We start from the raw sequence: 17,948 nt of genomic DNA on the forward strand, positions 1-17,948 counted from the left end.
TCATTTCAACAGACTCAAATCTTATTTTATCTTTTTAAACTATTTTTCATACACTTTTTCTATTAAAAATTGTTTGCTTCTTGTCATAAATGCTTTGCTCTCTTCTGTTTTTTGTGTAGGACTATAATGATGAAATCAGGCAGGCACAGCTCCAGGAATTAACATATTTGAATGGTGGTTCTGAAAATGCCGATGTCCCAGTGGTTCGAGGGAAACCTACCTTACGTACAAGAGGTGTACCAACCCCAGCAATAACCAGGTAGGTGTGATTAATTGACTTGCCTTGTTGTTAGAATGTGGTGTCATGGCAACAGTTTTCCTGTTTTCTTTACTAACAGGTAAGCAGGTCTACCAGCGTGTTGGTACAAAGCCTGTGGGAATGCTTTCAGGCAATATGGTATCATATTAAGAGTATTCACTTGGACTGCAGTATTCTTGTGTTTAAATCCCTGGATCAGGAAGATCTCCAGATGGAGGAAATGGCAACCCACACCAATGGAAAAAATCCCATGAACATAGGAAAAATTGGGAAGCATAGAAACATTGGAAAATTCCCATGAACATAGGAACCTGGTGGGCTAAAGTCTGTGGGGTTACGAAAAGTCAGACACAACTGAGCATGCACATTCCTGGGCTTAAATATGACCTGTACCACTTACTAGCTAATGAATAATAAGTTTATTTAATCACTTTCATGTTATTAATCCCTTAATTCTTTAAAATGAAAGCAATAGCTTTGATGCACAAGTGGACGTCATGGAAGCTTGCTTCCTTTTGAGTGCACATGGTATCAAGCTAGTTCAGTGCCACATCTCCAGTGGTGAGCAGTATCAGGTACCAGGTAAATGCCCCCATGCCTGTTCTCGTTTTATTTCATGTAGCTGCTCTGTGGTATCTGATACTCCAGATCTCGTCCAGGCACACTGAAATTTTATTTTTGTCTCAAACTAATGATTCATGACCCCTTTAAACATGAAAAATGTTTTAATGAATTACAAGTCAGTTGAAGCAAACTGTAGATTAAGATATGACTCTCAAACCTATTTGAGCATTATTTTTAATTTTTTAATTTTTGCCCTCGAAAGAACCCCGTGGAAATTAGTCACACAGATTTTCTTTTTTTACTAGTGACTACATGTATTTTTTCAGGTAGTTTTGCATGAAATAATTTTAAATAGGCGTATTCCATATAACCAAGTGCATTTGGAGGAATAACAAGTCAGTTCCCTGGGGGGTGTTGCGGATCAGCACACTGTCAGAGCAGTTACAGACAGGTGTTATTGCAGTGTAGAATAAACACAGACCTGGGCATGGTACCAGGTGGGTTTTCTCTATAAAACAGGCTAATAATAGGATTGCTGCAGATGATATAATGAAATAATTTATGTAGCTGTTCAGTAAATGGTGAATCTCTTTCATTTCCATTTCTCCTAATGTTAAATAATTTACTTGAAATCATAAAAAATTACATATTTGCTATATTAGTTTCCTGTGGCTGTTGCAGTCAGTCACTACCAATTTGATGGCTTTAAGCAATAGAAATTGGTTACAGCTCTGGAGGCTAGATGTCTGCAGTCAGCTAAAGGAGGCCACAGCCTGGGTGTTGACAGCTCTCCCCCTGGAGGTGGTAGCAGGAATCCTTTTCTGGACCCTGCCAGCTTCTGGGCCTGTGGGCAGTCCTTGCCTTGAGTCCATATCTGCTCTCTCTCCTTCCCCTTGTCTTGCTCAGCGCCATTGGCCCACCTTCCTTAGGGGAGCGCTTGCCTGTATTTAGAGCCCGCTTGGAGTTTCACACCTGCAAAGGCCCATTTTACCCCTTGGATGGAGAGCACAGAGCGCGGGCAAGGCCTCGCTCTAGGGGGTGCTCTGTCCCCAGATCAGACCTCTCATTGTACTGTCTGGTTGTCATGTTTTCGGTTACGTAGAAAATGCTACCTTAGGAACAGGCAGGGAGGCAGAAACTTTCTGTTCGGGGAGTGTAATGTCTAGAGAAACCCCTCCATCCACCCAGATGAAAAAAAAAAAATATTCTTGATGACAACATATGCATTGCTTACCATTTTAAGCTTTTCCGTTGCCTTGGTGGTTGATATTCTTGGGTAGAATTGCTGTTCAGTTCACAGGTCAGAGCCTGTGGTTTAGTGTATGGAGTCGTGGCTGGCTGTGCTGACTGAACCCCTTCATGAGGGTACTTCTGGACTCTGCTTCCTCCCTCCATGTGACTCCATGGCACCACATCTTCCAGACGCTCTTGTTAAACAGGATTAAATTCGTGTTCCTCTAAGAGGCATACAGTGCCCTTCTGTACTGTTCTTAAGACCTGTCTCCCAACTGGTCTTATTCATTACTGTGCCGTGTTCCCTGTGTTGAGCACCTAGCCCCACCCCTGGGTGGATGTGTGTGCTCCCCACTTCCAGACCTTTGTTCACATTGTTCTTGCATCTGCAGTCCTCTCTCCGCCGCTCACCTGTTCAAATCCTACTTGTCTGTGCAGCCAACTTACTTCAACAGGCACTCACAGTGCGCCCATTGCTGACAGTACTTCCTGAGCGTATCACAGACCTTGACTAGGTTAAGCCTCACCAACAGCCCTGTGAGGCGGGTGCTGTTCTGCTCGTCACCACGTCATGAATGAGGACAGTGGGCAGGGAACCCAGGGGGATGCGGGCAGTCTGATTCTGGAAACCTGCCTCTCTCTTTGAGCCTCCCCTTCAGTTTTCATTCAGAATCTTGTTTTTTTTTCTTCCACCCATTCTTCCCTTGCCATTTTTCCATAGACATTTCATTCTGTCACTTTTGTTATATTTTAATTACAGCATGATTAATACAAACTACGATGAGAAATTTGTATTTTTACTACTTTTCCTCATCAGATCATATGGTAACTTTCTGTAAGTTAATATTCATCTAACAGAATAAAAGTTAATTGATACAGAAAGTATTATGGTAGAAAATTACAAAAATCCTAAGAGTGAGATTGATTAATACACAAAAAGGTGCATGTTGTTTTGTAAGGTTGGCAAAATTGGTCTCCAGATTATGCTTTGTCCTTTCTAGTGGCCAAAGCTGAGGAAAATAGTTATAGAATTCATGATGTCTAAATGGCTAAAAACAGTCATAAAATGAAAGACAAATGTACTTACTGCATCCTCGCACTTTAGTCCTGGGACTGTTGGAAGCTCCTTGGTGGATCTTCACCACATCGAAGTCATTGGAAGTCATTTTGATTTTCGCTCTAAAATTATCCATAAATCTACTTTTCTTTGATCCTCTTTCTCATTCTGCATTCCGGCCAGACTGGTCTCCTTTCTTTTCCTCAAACAGGCCATCCCAGTCTCTCTCCATGTCCCTGGCCTTCCTTCCTCCTTCCCGGAAGGCCTGTCTGCAGTCGCCTGCCCACCCCTCAGCACCTTGCTCTCAGTACACCCAGGCACCTTTCTGAGAAGCCTTTGCCATCTCCTTGTTTGAAAGGGCCACCGTGTAGCCCAGGAGCCAGTCCACACACCCTTCTTGGTTATGTAACAGCATTTATCAAACTGAATTTACCTTTCTGACTTGTTCACATTTTCATTGGTGACTCCTTCAGTTCAGTTCAGTTCAGTCGCTCAGTCGTGTCTGACTCTTTGTGACACCATGAATCGCAGCACGCCAGGCCTCCCTGTCCATCACCAACTCCCGGAGTTCACCCAGACTCACGTCCATCAAGTCAGTGATGCCATCCAGCCATCTCATCCTCTGTCGTCCCCTTCTCCTCCTGCCCTCAATCCCTCCCAGCATCAGAGTCTTTTCCAATGTGTCAACTCTTCACATGAGGTGGCCAAAGTACTGGAGTTTCAGCTTTAGCATCATTCCTTCCAAAGAAATCCCAGGGCTGATCTCCTTCAGAATGGACTGGTTGGATCTCCTTGCAGTCCAAGGGACTCTCAAGAGTCTTCTCCAACACCACAGTTCAAAAGTATCAATTCTTTGGTGTTCAGCCTTCTTCACAGTCCAACTCTCACATCCATACATGAACCTTAAAGGACCTTGTGTCTCTAATACATGGCATATAGGACTCAGAAATAAATGTTGAGTGAATTCAGTACGTTTGCAAATTCCTTAGACTCTTCTGATGGAGTGTTGACGTTTAAGTATTGTTAGTGTAGTTCTTGTCTGCCAGGTGACTGATTTACTGTGGGAGTCGCCTGTTGGGACTGGTCACTCGGATGGCACCACTGGGGAATGTCTCAGTGGAGCAGGTCATTCCTGGAATCTTCTTGCATGTTCCCCACTGTTCTCACTTTAGGATACATTTCTGCTAAAAGATGTAAATGATCTAAAATTAAATCCTGCCATAGGGAGTAATACATACTTTAATAAAACCTTTTCATTCAGTTTTCAGATGAGAGGACTAAACTTACGCCTTTCTTACTAGGAGATGAGCAAGTTGCTTTTTTTCCAGTCTACCCTGTGCCGACTGTGATATGTCACTTCGGTCCTTGCAAGGACCCCAGCAGAGAAGTGTCAGGGAAATTAGGATTGACGCCACTCCAGGCAAACTTTTGTTTAGTTTTATGTTTTTCTCCACAGGGTTTCTACCCCTTGTTTTGCTGCTGCCTGGATGGTCTATGTGAGACAGATCTGAGCCCTCAAGGATGCTCCCTTCCTTCCACTCTGCAGAACATCTGGCTGGTTCTGTGTACCTTTTCCACTGGCCTTGTCTCTGACCCCTCTGGCTCTTCCCCGGAGTAGCAGGCAGTGTCCTCTCCTTGCATTTGTTACCAGAGACAGCAGGGGGAAAAAAGTGAATACAGCCTGTCTCTCTAGGTAGTAAATACACATTCTCCAGTGTTGGGTGCTACATGTGGTGGGTTTGTTTCAACTTAGGAGATGAGGCTTACCTTATCAACTCAAGACCTTTTATCAAATGGGGGAAATTTCAGCTACGGTTTCTTCACATATTTTGCCTGCTCCTTCTCTCTTCTTTTCTTGGATGGCAGTATCAGGTTAGATCCTCAGACTGCACTTGCCAGCCTTTGTGCCTAGTGCAGGACTCTGCAGCACACTTGCAGGCTGCCATGAGGGGTTTAAACTGTCATGGGGTCACCTCAGAGATCTGCAGCTTCCAGACGCTGTGTGAACTGTCAGCGTATGGTGATCATTTGTCGTCTTAGCATTAGATCATGCCCCACTGATATTAATGATACTGTGTTTTTATACGGCTGGCACATCAGCAGCTGCTGATAAATTCTAGCCACAGTCGCGTTGACTAGTGGGCACCACGTAACTTCTCAACCATGGGATCAGACGGGACATGGTCACCCTCATTTTCGCATCAACACTAACCTTCACGTGGTACCTATTCTCTTTTTAAAATGGATTATGAATAATATCATAGATACTGAAGATTGTTTTAGTGAGAGAAAATGATATGTTTTTCTCCACAGTAGGTGAAGTTATGAGAAATGTTATTGGGAAAACTGAATAGTTAATATATGGGCCATAAATATTTCACCAGCATATGATATGATTTGCATTAATCTACCAATCTATATTAAAAAGTCCTTTTTTATTATTAAGGAAAGGCTGGAAATAGGAAAAATGATCTATTTCTTTTTCTACTAAATTATAAGTTTCCAATTGGAAAAAAACCTGTTAATTTGGGATGGTATATAAATTGTTTGAGTCCCTCCTGGATTTGCCTTCTGAGGATCTTGTACCACCTGACCTGTCAGAACTGTCTCACCCCTTCCTTCCAACTGTGTCTACTGTCCGTGCCCTGGAAACCCAGGCAGTGATCAGGACACATGTGCTCCTCGCTTCAGGCAGAGGCTGGAGGACTTTCCCTGGAAATGAGCTTCTCTGCTTGTCTTGCTGTAAGCCCAGAACTATCCCTCCGTCCTCACACGCACTGCCTTTCCTCCCTCGTGCTCTCTGAGTTAGTACAGCCATACTAGAGTGGATTAAGGAGAGACAGGAGAAAAGCCTGTAAAATCGCCTTAGTAGGTTTGGGGAAGACACTAACTGAGGCAAATAACATGGCAAACAATGAGAAAACTTGCAACTAGAACTTGTCTTGTAAATGCCAGCGTGGAACAGAGCACGGTTCTCCTGGTCACAGCACCAGAGCACCCTGGCTTTTCAAAAGTTTAATCAATTTTTTTCCTTTTTGAACGTGAAGTCAGTTTTTGGTGTTAGGTCATTTAATGTCACACATTTCCTGAGCTCTTTCTGTGACAGGAAGGGAAGCTACACAGATGGTGACCGAGTCATTGTCCGGCTGTTCAGGGAGAGTAAGAGGAAAGTCAGAGAAGTGAGTAGTGATGGCAGACTGGCTGAAAAGAGGACGAGGGGTATGAGGAAGAGTGAAGTGAAAGAGAAATGAAAATGGGGAGCGTGAGCACTGACACGCTCAGGAGAGCGAAGTCATCCCGCACAGAGGGGCCAGGGCTTGAAAGCAGGAAAGTGGCGCCATATGCCTGGAATTGGAGTGTGGCTGCAGGAGAATCAGAGTCACCCAGGCCCTCCTAGTCATGGTCTCAAGGGACTTCCCTCACTAAGCCTAGTTTTCTTCATCAGTGAAATGGGGACAGAACATGGAGCACACAGTAATCCAAATCCTACTTAATTTTTTTAACTGTCCCATTGAAGCTTAGACTATGGCATAATTCCTTTTCTGGTTACTCAGAATGACCCCTCACTAAAAATTGAAGCCTGGTGGGCTGCCGTCTATGGGATCGCACAGAGTCGGACACGACTGAAGCGACTTAGCAGCAGCAGCACAGATACTTCTTACAGTTTCTCCTCCATCATCAGTTGAGCAGGGGAGTTTTCTTGTCCCTATATGGTCAAGCTGGGTCCACAGATTATTGTTTACGTGTGCAGAGAGCATGTCCTTAGGATCACTAGCTTACTGAGCTCACGCGCAGGATGTGGGGCTCATGCCACCATTGTTTCATAATTTGGGGACATGTCTCATGTTTTTTTCATGGTTTTGTTGCTCAGCAAGCCTGCTTGGTTTTGTGGTTAAGCAAACCTGCTTTCTTGGGAAATCGTTAACTTACAGGAGTCTCCCATATTTTTTCTGAGGATACTTACAATCACCTAGGGGGATTAACTGTTTAACCCCTTGTTTTGTCCCTTCACTCTGTCCCTATCAGATGAATCACAGGGGAAAGAAGAGAGATAGCCAGCAGGTTTCATAACAGGTCTGTAAGCTCTGGATCCAAGCCACACACAGCAGCACTTGAGAGCTTGCTGGACATACAGTCTCAGTCCCAGCCTAGACCTCCTGATAGCGACGCTGCCCTGAGACCAGGCCTGGGTGCTGTGGGTGCTGAAGTAAAGTGTGAGAGGAGAAGCGGGCCCAGCCCCACGTGTCAGGATCTGCAGAGGTGCTCCGGGTGAGAGCTGCCCCAGTCCTCTCTTCAGAACGTCAGTCTCCCTCGCCCTGGCGGTTTCTTATGTTTAGTCTGAGGGATTGAGACCTCAGGCTGCATTTATCTTTCCCTTCTGTCTGACCTCTCATTCCCTTCTCAACCTCTGGCAAGAAAAAAAAAATCTCAATGATTATACTTGACTCTTAGAAGCACACACCATCAGAGATGAAGAAAAGCTGTCACACATGTCAGGGATTCTGTGGGAAAGTAAAGCACCCCTCAGGTCATTACTGCATCAAGGCTGATCCCCGGATGGATCTCAGAGAGCGCTTTTCTTACTGTGACACTGGCTAGACCTTGACTAGATCCACAGGCCCCTGCTATAATCAGCTAAAGGCCGTTCTCTTCCTGAGGCCCAGGCCTCACCCAGCTAATAATGCTGGAGCTGGCTTGAGCTAATTCACCAAATTCATTGTTTTGTTCTGTACTTTTGCTTCTCATAAAATATATAAACAAAAGCCAAACACCGTGATATACGTTTGTACCCTTATTCTACCACACTGCATTACTGCTGCTAAATGTATAGAAGGTCCGTACACATGCTGCTGCCGAACGTGTGAGATGAGACCTAGTGCAAGCTGTACCTTCTGCCGTCTCTCTCCTCACTCTTTGGTCCACAGCCAGAAGCACAGTATTAAGGACAGAGTCCATATAGTGATCGCCACTTAATGAGTGCCTGTTTTTGCTTGGGCACTTACTTGATATAGTTGTAACCCTCACAACTATTCCACGAGAGCTGGATCTTATTTACTGAATCAGTGGATGGGAAACCCAGGCTCAGCAACCCAGTGATGGCAGGACTAGATCTGAGTTTTGAGGCTGAGTGTGTTGGAACCCAAAGCACGGGCTTTTTCATTATATCCTAAAACCTCTTACTAACATATAAACTAAATAATTAGTTCCTAATGGATCAATAACTTTTTGTATTCATTCAAAGCACGGTTCCCAGGGAAAAAAACTTGTTTCGATTATTTTCATATCTGACCTGCAAAACCAGAAATCAAGGTCACTGTGCTGAAAAATGCAAATGCACAGAAGCATTACAATCACACACATTTGCCAGCTTATGAAACCGTGTACTCAGATGGGTTAGGTTTCTGCTTTTCCATTATCCCTATTCTGAGCAGTGCAGCACCCAGTCCTGTCTATTTGAAGCAACTTTTCACGTAAAAAATAAACGAGTTCCCATTGATTATCATTTTAAATCTCATCTCACAGACGCGTTTTCTGCTCTCACCCCATGTCGTCAATCCTGCCAATTAGCTCTGCCCTGAGCTTGATCTGCAGCGTTGGGTGAGCGTGCACGGCGGTGCAGCGGGATGTGCATGCTGGCCGTGCCTCCGTCAAGACTTCCCTCGCCAAGAGCCTCATACAGCACTAAGGCTGTTCTGCTTCACACCCTTCCTGTGGGGTTTCAGACTCATAGAAACGAATCTTCAAAGTGTCTTTTGTAGTAAGGGTCCCGAGCTACATGCATCAAATGACTCGTCTGAAACTCTGTAACGGGTTCTTTAGTGTAATTCCTATAACCAGTGGGCACATAACCTAACAGTGTTGATGCCGATGGGAAAGAATTGTGAGGTTCTTAAATATAAATTTATGTTTTCAATTTAAAAGACCTGAAGTTATACAGTCAAAAATATTGAATATTTTGTGATTGATATAGTGCCTTGGATCACAGGGATGGGATATGAGATAAAGAAGCAGGAGCCTTAATTAGTTTGATTATACAAGGAATGACTGACATAGCACATGTAGTCATGTGTCAGATGTACCAGAAGTAGAAACTATTCTCTAATTACATTGAAGATTTTTTTAGATATATAATGGAGATAAAAAGATGAGTAAGACTAAAGATATGATGTCTGTCAATACAGTTCAGAGACATGAAATTTGTTTAAGTTGTTTTGAGTAGGAAATGTGCTAAATACTTTGTGTGCCCTGTGCCATTTTTCCTTCTCCATAACACCAAGAAAAGAGTTCTCACAGCTGAGGAAACTGTCCTGGGAAGTTCAGACCCTTGATGAATTTGAATGTTAACTGAAGGGCAGAGTTGTATAACCACAGTCAGGAATCACATTCAGATCTGACTCCAGCGTCCTCATTCTTGACCACCAATTTTACTGCACCAATTTTTATGGCCTAGTACTTAAACATATATATATATATATCTAACTTACAATGCTTGAAAAATGGATAACACAAGTTCCCTAAAGGTGAAAGTCATATATTTTTCTTTTTTTTTTTTTATGATTTTGACAGTTTTGAGGAATACCAATCAGGTTCTTTGTAAAATGTTCCTTGTTTGGGATTTGTCTAATATTTTTCAGATTAGCCTAGGCTTATTAGTTTGGGGAACAAAAACCACAGGGTAAATAGCTACTTTTATTATATCATATCATGGAAACATACTGTTTGCATGGCTTATCACTGTTAGCCACTTAGCAAGTTTGAGTTATTCATTGCAGTTTACAGGAGAGCAGTTGACTTACGACCTTTGTATCCCAAGACCGTGTTTCATGTGCTTCTTAGTTCTGGTTTACTGTTTGCTTGTATGGTTGCTTTTTTTTTATCTTGATCTGGTTGGTTCTTTGGAAACTTTTACAGAGAAATGATGTCACCTGCAAACAAAGTTTTGTTTCTTCCTCCACAATCTTGAAAGTTTTTTTTCCTTTTTGTGCCTCATTGAGTTAGGTAGGACTTCCAGTACAATAGGAATGGTAAGGCTGGACATCATGCCTCCTTCCTAATCTTAAGGGGAAGCATTCAGTCTCTCACCATTTGATGTGTCATTAGTTATAGGTTTTTTGTAGGTGTGCTTTTTTAACTTGAGTGAATGTATCTCCATTTGGTGAGATTTTTTAAATCATGAATGACCTTGTATTTCATTGAATGCTGCTTCTTCTTTATATGATCTTAAGATTTTTCTTCTTAAGCCTTCTTGGTGTGATGGATGGATCACATTGATTCTCATTAATGTTGAAGCAACCTTCGATGAAAGTAACTCAGTTGTGTCCAGCTTTTTGCAACCCCATGGACTATACAGTCCATGGAATTCTCCAGGCCAGAATACTGAAGTGGGTAGCCATTCCCTCCTCCAGGGGATCTTCACAACCCAGGGACTGAACCCAGGTCTCCTGCATTGCAGGCAGTTTCTTTACCAGCTGAGCTACCAGTTGAAGCAGGCTTGCATACTTAGAATAAATCTTACTTTATTTTCGAGGATTTTTGCATCTTTGTTCATGGGAGATACTGATTTATAAGTTTTTATTTCCATTTTATAATATCCTTGATGTCTTTTGTTTCTCCTTGGACCACACATCTCTTCCTAGGGAGGTCAGAGACCACCTAGCCTAGCCTTGTCACCCTTCTCAGCCTCTCTGTCTCCCAACACCTTGGCCAGTCGTGACTCCCACAGGTGGACTTAGAAAAAAATATCTTGGGAGACACCTCCTGTGATAGGTCCCTATGAGGGCTCAAGGCCAAGTTGGGGCCGGCCACTTCCATCGTCCCTGGTGGCTCAGGCCAGGCCCAGCCTGTAATGCAGAAGTAATTTTCAGGAGGCATTTCCAAGGACCAGCCGCAAGGAATGTGTTGGGAGAAGTTCCCTCTGATTTTACTTCCTGGTAGAGAATGTGGAAGACTGATATAATTTCTTCTCAATATTTGATGGGTTTCGCCAGTGAATCCTCTGGATCTGATGCTTTCTTTTTTGAAAGATTATTATCAATTAAATTTCTTTAATAAACATAAGATTATTTAGTTCTCTTCTTGGTCATTTGTGTATTTCGAGGAATTAGTCCAGTTCATCTAAGTTAACAAATATGTGGGCCTAGAGTTGTTCATAATCTTCCTGTTTTTATCTTTAATGTCCTTGAGGTCAGTAGTGTGACGCCCTCTTTCATTTCTGATATTGTTGTCTTTCCTTGTTTAGCCTGTCTAGATGTTTATTAATTTTATTGATTCTTTCAAAGAGCCAGCTTTTGGTTTCATTAATTTTCTCTGTTGTTTGTGGAATTTGCATTTTCAGCTGTGTATTTACTATCCCAATCAAACTAAAGAAGGAGAGAACTGGTGTACAGGCAGCCCCATCAGCTGCTCGGTTCTTCTTGTTTGCAAGACGTTGTCCACAGGAGGTAGGCCTGGCTGGGCCTGTATTTTCCAGTGGAGTCAAATATCTGTCCTCATTTCTTCATGGGACTTGCACGCTTGCTCAAGTTTTAGCTGCCTCCTTCCTTCTTCTCTTGACTTGAAGTCTCATATTTTATGTTAGAAATACATGAATATGTTGCATTCTTCTTCAGAAAATATATGTTTATTTCACTTAAGAACTATGCTTTCCATCCTATCTAGTAGATATGTTATTTGAGAAAGTCCATTTTATTCCCTCTCTCACGGGATCTGGTGTGTATTTTGGTCCTGGGTTTGCCGTCTGTGTGTTCTCAGACAGCCTTAAGATCCCTGTGGGGCTCTGTTTTCTTGTCCACAGACGAGCCATAAGGCCCATGTCGCAGTGTTGGAGTGAGGACTGGCTGAGACTCTGGTGGGGTGTGATGGTCCCAGGGGATGCAGCCTCCCCAGATGTCAGCTTCCTGTTCTGGGTCCCAAACAGAAACCGATGCTGGGGCTTCTTTGATGTTACCATGTTTATTTTCACTGGACTAGGTGCCTGAATGATTGAAGTTCCTTTCTTTAGGTAGATAATCTGTTCCTGACTTGCTTTAGTGTTTTCTTTGCATATAGTGTCCTTATTTCTTTTTACAGATTTATGGAACATTGATTTTCATGAGGTATTAGTACATGTGAACACTGGAATGTTGGAGAACACCATGCAAATTGCTAATGTGACCCTCTTACTTGCAGGGGCAGGGGAGGAGTCTCAGCCCGGCCGGTGGGAGTCGGGGTACCACGGGGGACGCCGGCTTCCAGGGGCGTCCTCTCCACCCGAGGGCCAGTAAGTCGCGGAAGAGGACTGCTCACTCCCAGAGCACGAGGAGTGCCCCCAACTGGGTACAGACCTCCACCGCCGCCCCCGACGCAGGAGACCTATGGAGACTATGTAAGTGAAGGTGCTCTGATGGTCTATGATACAGTATCAGGCATGGTGACCAGTATCCCTCACCCTGCTTAAATTGAGCTCTTTAGCATTTACTGAGTGCTAAATAAATACTTGGTATCAGAGACACAGAAAGTGTGAAAGAAATAACCTCCTTTGTCAAATAACTATGAAGGTGAATTTTGGTGGTGGGGAGGCTCAAGACTAGGACCAAGGAGACATGCTGTCAGGCCGTCACACAGGCATGTGACATGGTGGTCATCCACTACAGGTTGCCTCTGAGTGATTCAGTCATTTAAAAAAGAATTGCCTGCCTATAACAAGCTGTTTTTACCCTTAAGTGTTTCCTCTTAGACTCTGCTACTGAATATGGATTTTTAGTGGAAATTCTTTTTCAGTGAAGAAAATAAAAGTTCCTAGTTTTTTTTAATTAATGCAAATCAGTTTTTCCGTTTATCATTCAGTAATTCTTTGATACGGTCCACAGACTTACTTAACATAAGAGAAAGAAAATACATCCATGGAAAATGGGCAGCAGGGGGTGGGAGCAGTGGATTCTTTAACAAGAATACAGAACCCCTGGGATTCTTTGTATGACTTTCTATTTTAACATAAAGGAGGAAAATAAGTACTGGATAGATGTGTCATATTAGTCATTAAAGTGTTAATATTAAAGGAAGAGTATATCAAGTGTTGTCAAAGAAAGGGAAGCAGTGCCAGTCCTGCAGTGCCCAGAGCACTAGGTTTTCATGTTTCCCTTAATGGAGGTCTCCTGCTTGGAGCTCAGCACCTCTTTGCACAGTTTCTGGAAGTCTGACGTAATCCCTGGGCCACAGACAACTTCTTCCATGTCATCTGCAGCCACTGGAAAGACCTGAGCCCTTGTCCTGGTCATCCTGAACTTCTGGTAATTCCTTAAGTGTGCTGAGTCCTCTTAGGCTTCCAGAGCTCGCTTGTGCAGTGGTCTCTGCCTCAAGAGCTCCTCTCTATCCTCTGAGCGTTTCCTGTCTGCCCTTGCAGACTTGGGTCAGCTCTTACTGGAGCCTACCTGCTAGGTGTCCCCATAGCCTCCCGGCTGGACTGGGTGCTGGGGGTCAGGGACGAGAGCTTTGCCCCCTCACACTCAGCAGAGAGGGCACACCGGGAGCTCAGTGAAGTATATTTTAAACATAAATCCCACATGGACAGTTTCACCACTTGGCTCTTCAGCTGGGGAAGGACAGGTCTCTGTCTTGTCTCTGTGTTCCTTACAGTTGGACGGGGTCCTGTTTACTCGTCTTCTTACCAAACTGGCAGTTGGGCCTCAGACTCATCCACAAGGGTTGAGTCTTGTGAGGGTAGCAGAGACTGTTGTGAAAGGAAGCAAATGTTGTGAAATTCCTTTGAGGTAGCCTGGTGTCTTCTCTTTTCCACCTCAGCTTCCCTGGAGTTCTCATAGGCTTGGCTGCTGTAGACGTGCTGGGTGGCATCTTCATCATCATCAGGCCGGTGTGTGGATCCTGGCCTCCCTGCGCCAAAAGCATGGGATGAGTCGGGAAAGGACTTAGCTTTGCTGGCTTCACAATCTGCCTGTTTCAGAAAGACCTGGTGCCTTCTTTGCATACATTAATTCATCTTTCCACTCAACGGGGTGGATCGAATTCCCATAGTGTGAACCAGACGCACGTGTTCTGTGTCTCAGTGTTTACTCTAATGGGTCTTGAGAGAAATCAGATGAATACAAGTATAAATTTCTTGAAAGTTTAAAGTTTAGGGGAGCAAAAGGAAGAGAAATTCAAGGCACTTGGTTTTCTAAGCTTAACTCTGCCATTTATTGATAAATGATGAGAAAAGCACTAAAACAATTGATTTGCAAGATATACTCTTAATAACCCCTGCTCCCATCCACTGCAACAGGGAGGGGATAGTGGCTTCCCCAGAGGAACCCACGTGTCCTTTCAGGAGCAGACAAGGGTGGAGGCTCTGAAGGAGGACGGAGCCTTCATCGGGTGAGCCCACACTCATGCCTGGCTCTCCCCAGACACTCAGTGTAATTCCCGAGCCTGCATTTCCCACCCAGGGCCTGCCTCCTGCAGCCTGACCACAGCGGGGCCTTCAGAGAGCAGAGGGCTACAGTGGTGGTCCTGAATATAATTGGCCATTGGTCTTAACCTTTTGAGATTCTACAGGTTACTCACACTGGCTGCTTAGCTTTGCAGCATGGAAAAGGGAAAAGTATTTTGTTTGTTTGTTTGCTAATTTCTAGGATTTTTGATCGGGTGGGTATGCTACAGAATATCCAACTTAGAAAAGCTGGATTCTGTAACCTCCCAAGTGGTTATTCATTCTTGTGACAAGTGGGAAAGTTGAAAGTGGTCTCCTTAGAATATACTAAAATAATTACTCCATTGATGGAATAATAATAAATTAGACTCTAAATCCCATGAAAGTAGAACCCCCCTGCCCCAACACACACACACCCTGTTCACACCTTTGTATTCTGAGTTCAGTTCAGTCAGTCAGTCGTGACTGAGTCACTCTTTGTGACCCCATGGACTGTAGCACACCAGGCTTCCCTGTCCTTCACTGTCTTCCAGAGCTTGCTCAGACTCATGCCCATCGAGTCAGTGATGCTATCCTACCATCTCATCCTCTGTTGTCACCTTCTCCTCCTGCCTTCAATCTTTCCCTGCACCAGGGTCTTTTCCAGTGAGTCTGTTCTTTGCATTAGGTGGCCAAAGTATTGGAGTTTCAGCTTCAGCATCAGAATATCATTTATATTCTCAACACCTAGTATGATGGCCAGCACATAGTTAGTCCTTAGTTAATATCAATATTCTCAAGACTGAGTTTTTTTTTTAATTGCCAACTGTGGAGGACCCACCCCAAACTCCTCCTGTGTGCTATGTTGATTTTCATCACTTAGCAGTTTATATCTAACTTGTTAGCAGTATTGTGCAGTCTTCACTCAGTATATGTCTGTTTCTCAGACAATAGTAGACTTTTCAGGAAAAGCACCATGTATCTTTGTCAGTCTGTAGTCTCACTGGCACATCGTAAGCTCTTAGTGAGTATTTACTGGACTAGACAATGCTGCACAGAGACCTGGTAAGTTTTCCTAATGAAGGTTGCCATTGATCTTTTCCAAGCCAATTGCTCTAATCATCCCGTAGGAAGAGTATGATAGCTGGCATTTGGGAAAAGATCATCCCTTCATCATTCTCGTCTTCTAGAGTTAGGAGGGCAATTGCAGATTACAGAGGTGGAAGGCTGATTCTGTATAACTCCTGAAAATCATAGAATCACGTATTATAAATCTGATCTGAGTGTAAGAATGAACTTTCAAGAAGGATGTAACATTTAATGAGAAACTGCTGTCCATGAGGTACCATCTTACATGTTGTGCCATCTTGTTCTCACAGCCACTCAGAGGTATTGTGGTCCTGTTGTGAGAACTTAAGGTGTGGGGAGTTGTATCTTTTCCCAAGTCACAGGGTGGAGAGAGGGCACAGACGGGGATCCACGACTCAGGGCCTGTGTTCTGTCTTGAGCAGCCGGTGCCGGATTGAGACCAGGCTCTACGAGCTGGCAGGGTCAGGTCCGCTCATCTTTCAGGAAAGTGCCGCAGGCCCCGCATACTGCTCCCCTCGGAGGTGCAGTGAGGGAGATCAGGTCACTCTGTGGTCCCTTCAGTGTAATCATTCTCTGGTTATAAGCTGCCTTAAGTAGGGCAATGGAAACTGAAGCCCATTAAGACGGACGGGATGGGGTTAGGACTTAAAAAAAAAATAAGGCATTATCATATGTATTGGCAAAAAATTGAACCGGCATTTTCACTTTAGGAATTTCTGAGCATCTGTATCTCTAAAAAAGGCTTGTCATTCCTTTAGAACTCAAAAATGTAATTTTTAATGATTTACTTGAAATATGTTTGTGGTAACAAATCTTTTTGTATAGAACCTGCTGGTTATATCTGACCCATTTGGTTTATTTATTTTAATTTTCATTTAACATTTAGTATCTAAGGCCATTATTTCCAGAATAAAAGATGCAAAGAAGTCCTATCAGTTGCCTATTTAAACAAAGAAGAGATGAAACCTGTTCTTTTAATCCTGCCACAACTGGTGCTTTTTTTGAGAAACTATATATTTCAGTCCTTAGAATACTAAATGTTCTTCAGATTATGTGTACTAAAATGAAGGTATTCCAGTGCAGTATTAGGCCCAAGAAAAACTCAATTTATGATATATGTTGAAATTATTTTTATTAAATAATGACCCATTATAAAAGTGGGCATAATAGTATGCGCACTATAAAAGTGTTTCCTCTTAGCCCAAGCAAGAAAGCCTGGTAATGCAAAAGTTTTTCTTGTTGAAATGTGCCTATTGAAATTCGACTGATTTTTCTCAAAGTGAGTTGGTGAAGATATTTGATTATAATGTCATCTGAGCCAACTGTTCTTCATCAGAGTCACCGTCACAAATATTCCCTGAGCATGTGTCATTGAGAAGAGCCTCTGTTAGCAAATAAATCTGATGGTGAGAACAGTATTATCACTAAAGCATGTAGAACTCACAGTGGCCATGTGAATAGCAGAGGTTAACCATCTCCGTGAACACTGGTCTTCTAAGAATAACTTAAAGGATGCAGTGCAATTCAACATAGTTAGTTTTTTTCCAAAAAGGAAGAAAATGAGTAATGGATGTGTTTTCAACCATTTGAGTATAAATTGGGGCTTTCTGCTCCACTTTTAACTTAGTAAAATCAGACGTAATTACAGTAACTTCTCATCTCTTTTTTGAGGACAAGAAGAATCTTTTTCCCAAAATGACATTGATTCATTATTTATGTCCAAATAATTAAATAAGCGACAAATAATTAGTATAACCCAGAATCTATTCAATGAGAACACTTTAACAATTCAAAATGTTGGTGTCATTACACAAAAGGACATGTTTGATGCTTCCTGGCAGAGTCCAATTTACATATGAATCTCTAAAGCGAAATCCATTTTGATGAATTGTTTTAGGCTCCACATACAAAGAAAGCACAAAGTACAGAGGGCCCTCCATATCTACAGGTTTGGCATCTGTGCGTTCAACCAACTACTAATGGAAAAAAGAATTTTTTTATTTCAGAAATTTTTTAAATTGAAGTAAAACTTGAATTTGCCACATGCAGGCAATACATTGCATTAGGTATTATAAATAATCCAGAGATGATTTAAGGTACAAGGGTGGGGTTGGTAGATATGCAGATACTGTACCATCTTATATAGGAGCTTGAGCACCTGTGGGTTTTGGATCTGAGAGGGTCCTGGAACCAGCCCCTCGTGGCTACTGAGGGCCGACTGTTCCCCAGACAGTCTGTGTGGTCGCTTTATTTACTGTCTCTGAAGTCTTGTGCATTTCCATCCTGTCACCTGACAATCGCTGGTTAGTGGCCACCCCTCTGACTCTCTATAGAGTCCCTTCCTGTTCCTCCCCACAGCACCC

The 17,948-nt window shown here is 43.1% G+C and overlaps 1 protein-coding gene across 1 annotated transcript in view; it reads left to right on the plus strand.

Moving 5' to 3' along the window:
• KHDRBS3 (KH domain containing, RNA binding, signal transduction associated 3) overlaps nt 1-17,948 on the plus strand; it is a 98,704-nt gene that overhangs the window by 44,594 nt on the left and 36,162 nt on the right. The window contains exons 5-6 of the mRNA XM_010834805.1: nt 120-259; nt 12,282-12,477. Of these exons, the coding sequence (XP_010833107.1) occupies nt 120-259; nt 12,282-12,477 (336 nt within the window). The remainder of the gene's footprint in view (nt 1-119; nt 260-12,281; nt 12,478-17,948) is intronic.

This window comes from Bison bison, unplaced genomic scaffold (assembly GCF_000754665.1).
Source record: "Bison bison bison isolate TAMUID 2011002044 unplaced genomic scaffold, Bison_UMD1.0 scf7180017864036, whole genome shotgun sequence".
NCBI lineage: Eukaryota > Metazoa > Chordata > Mammalia > Artiodactyla > Bovidae > Bison > Bison bison.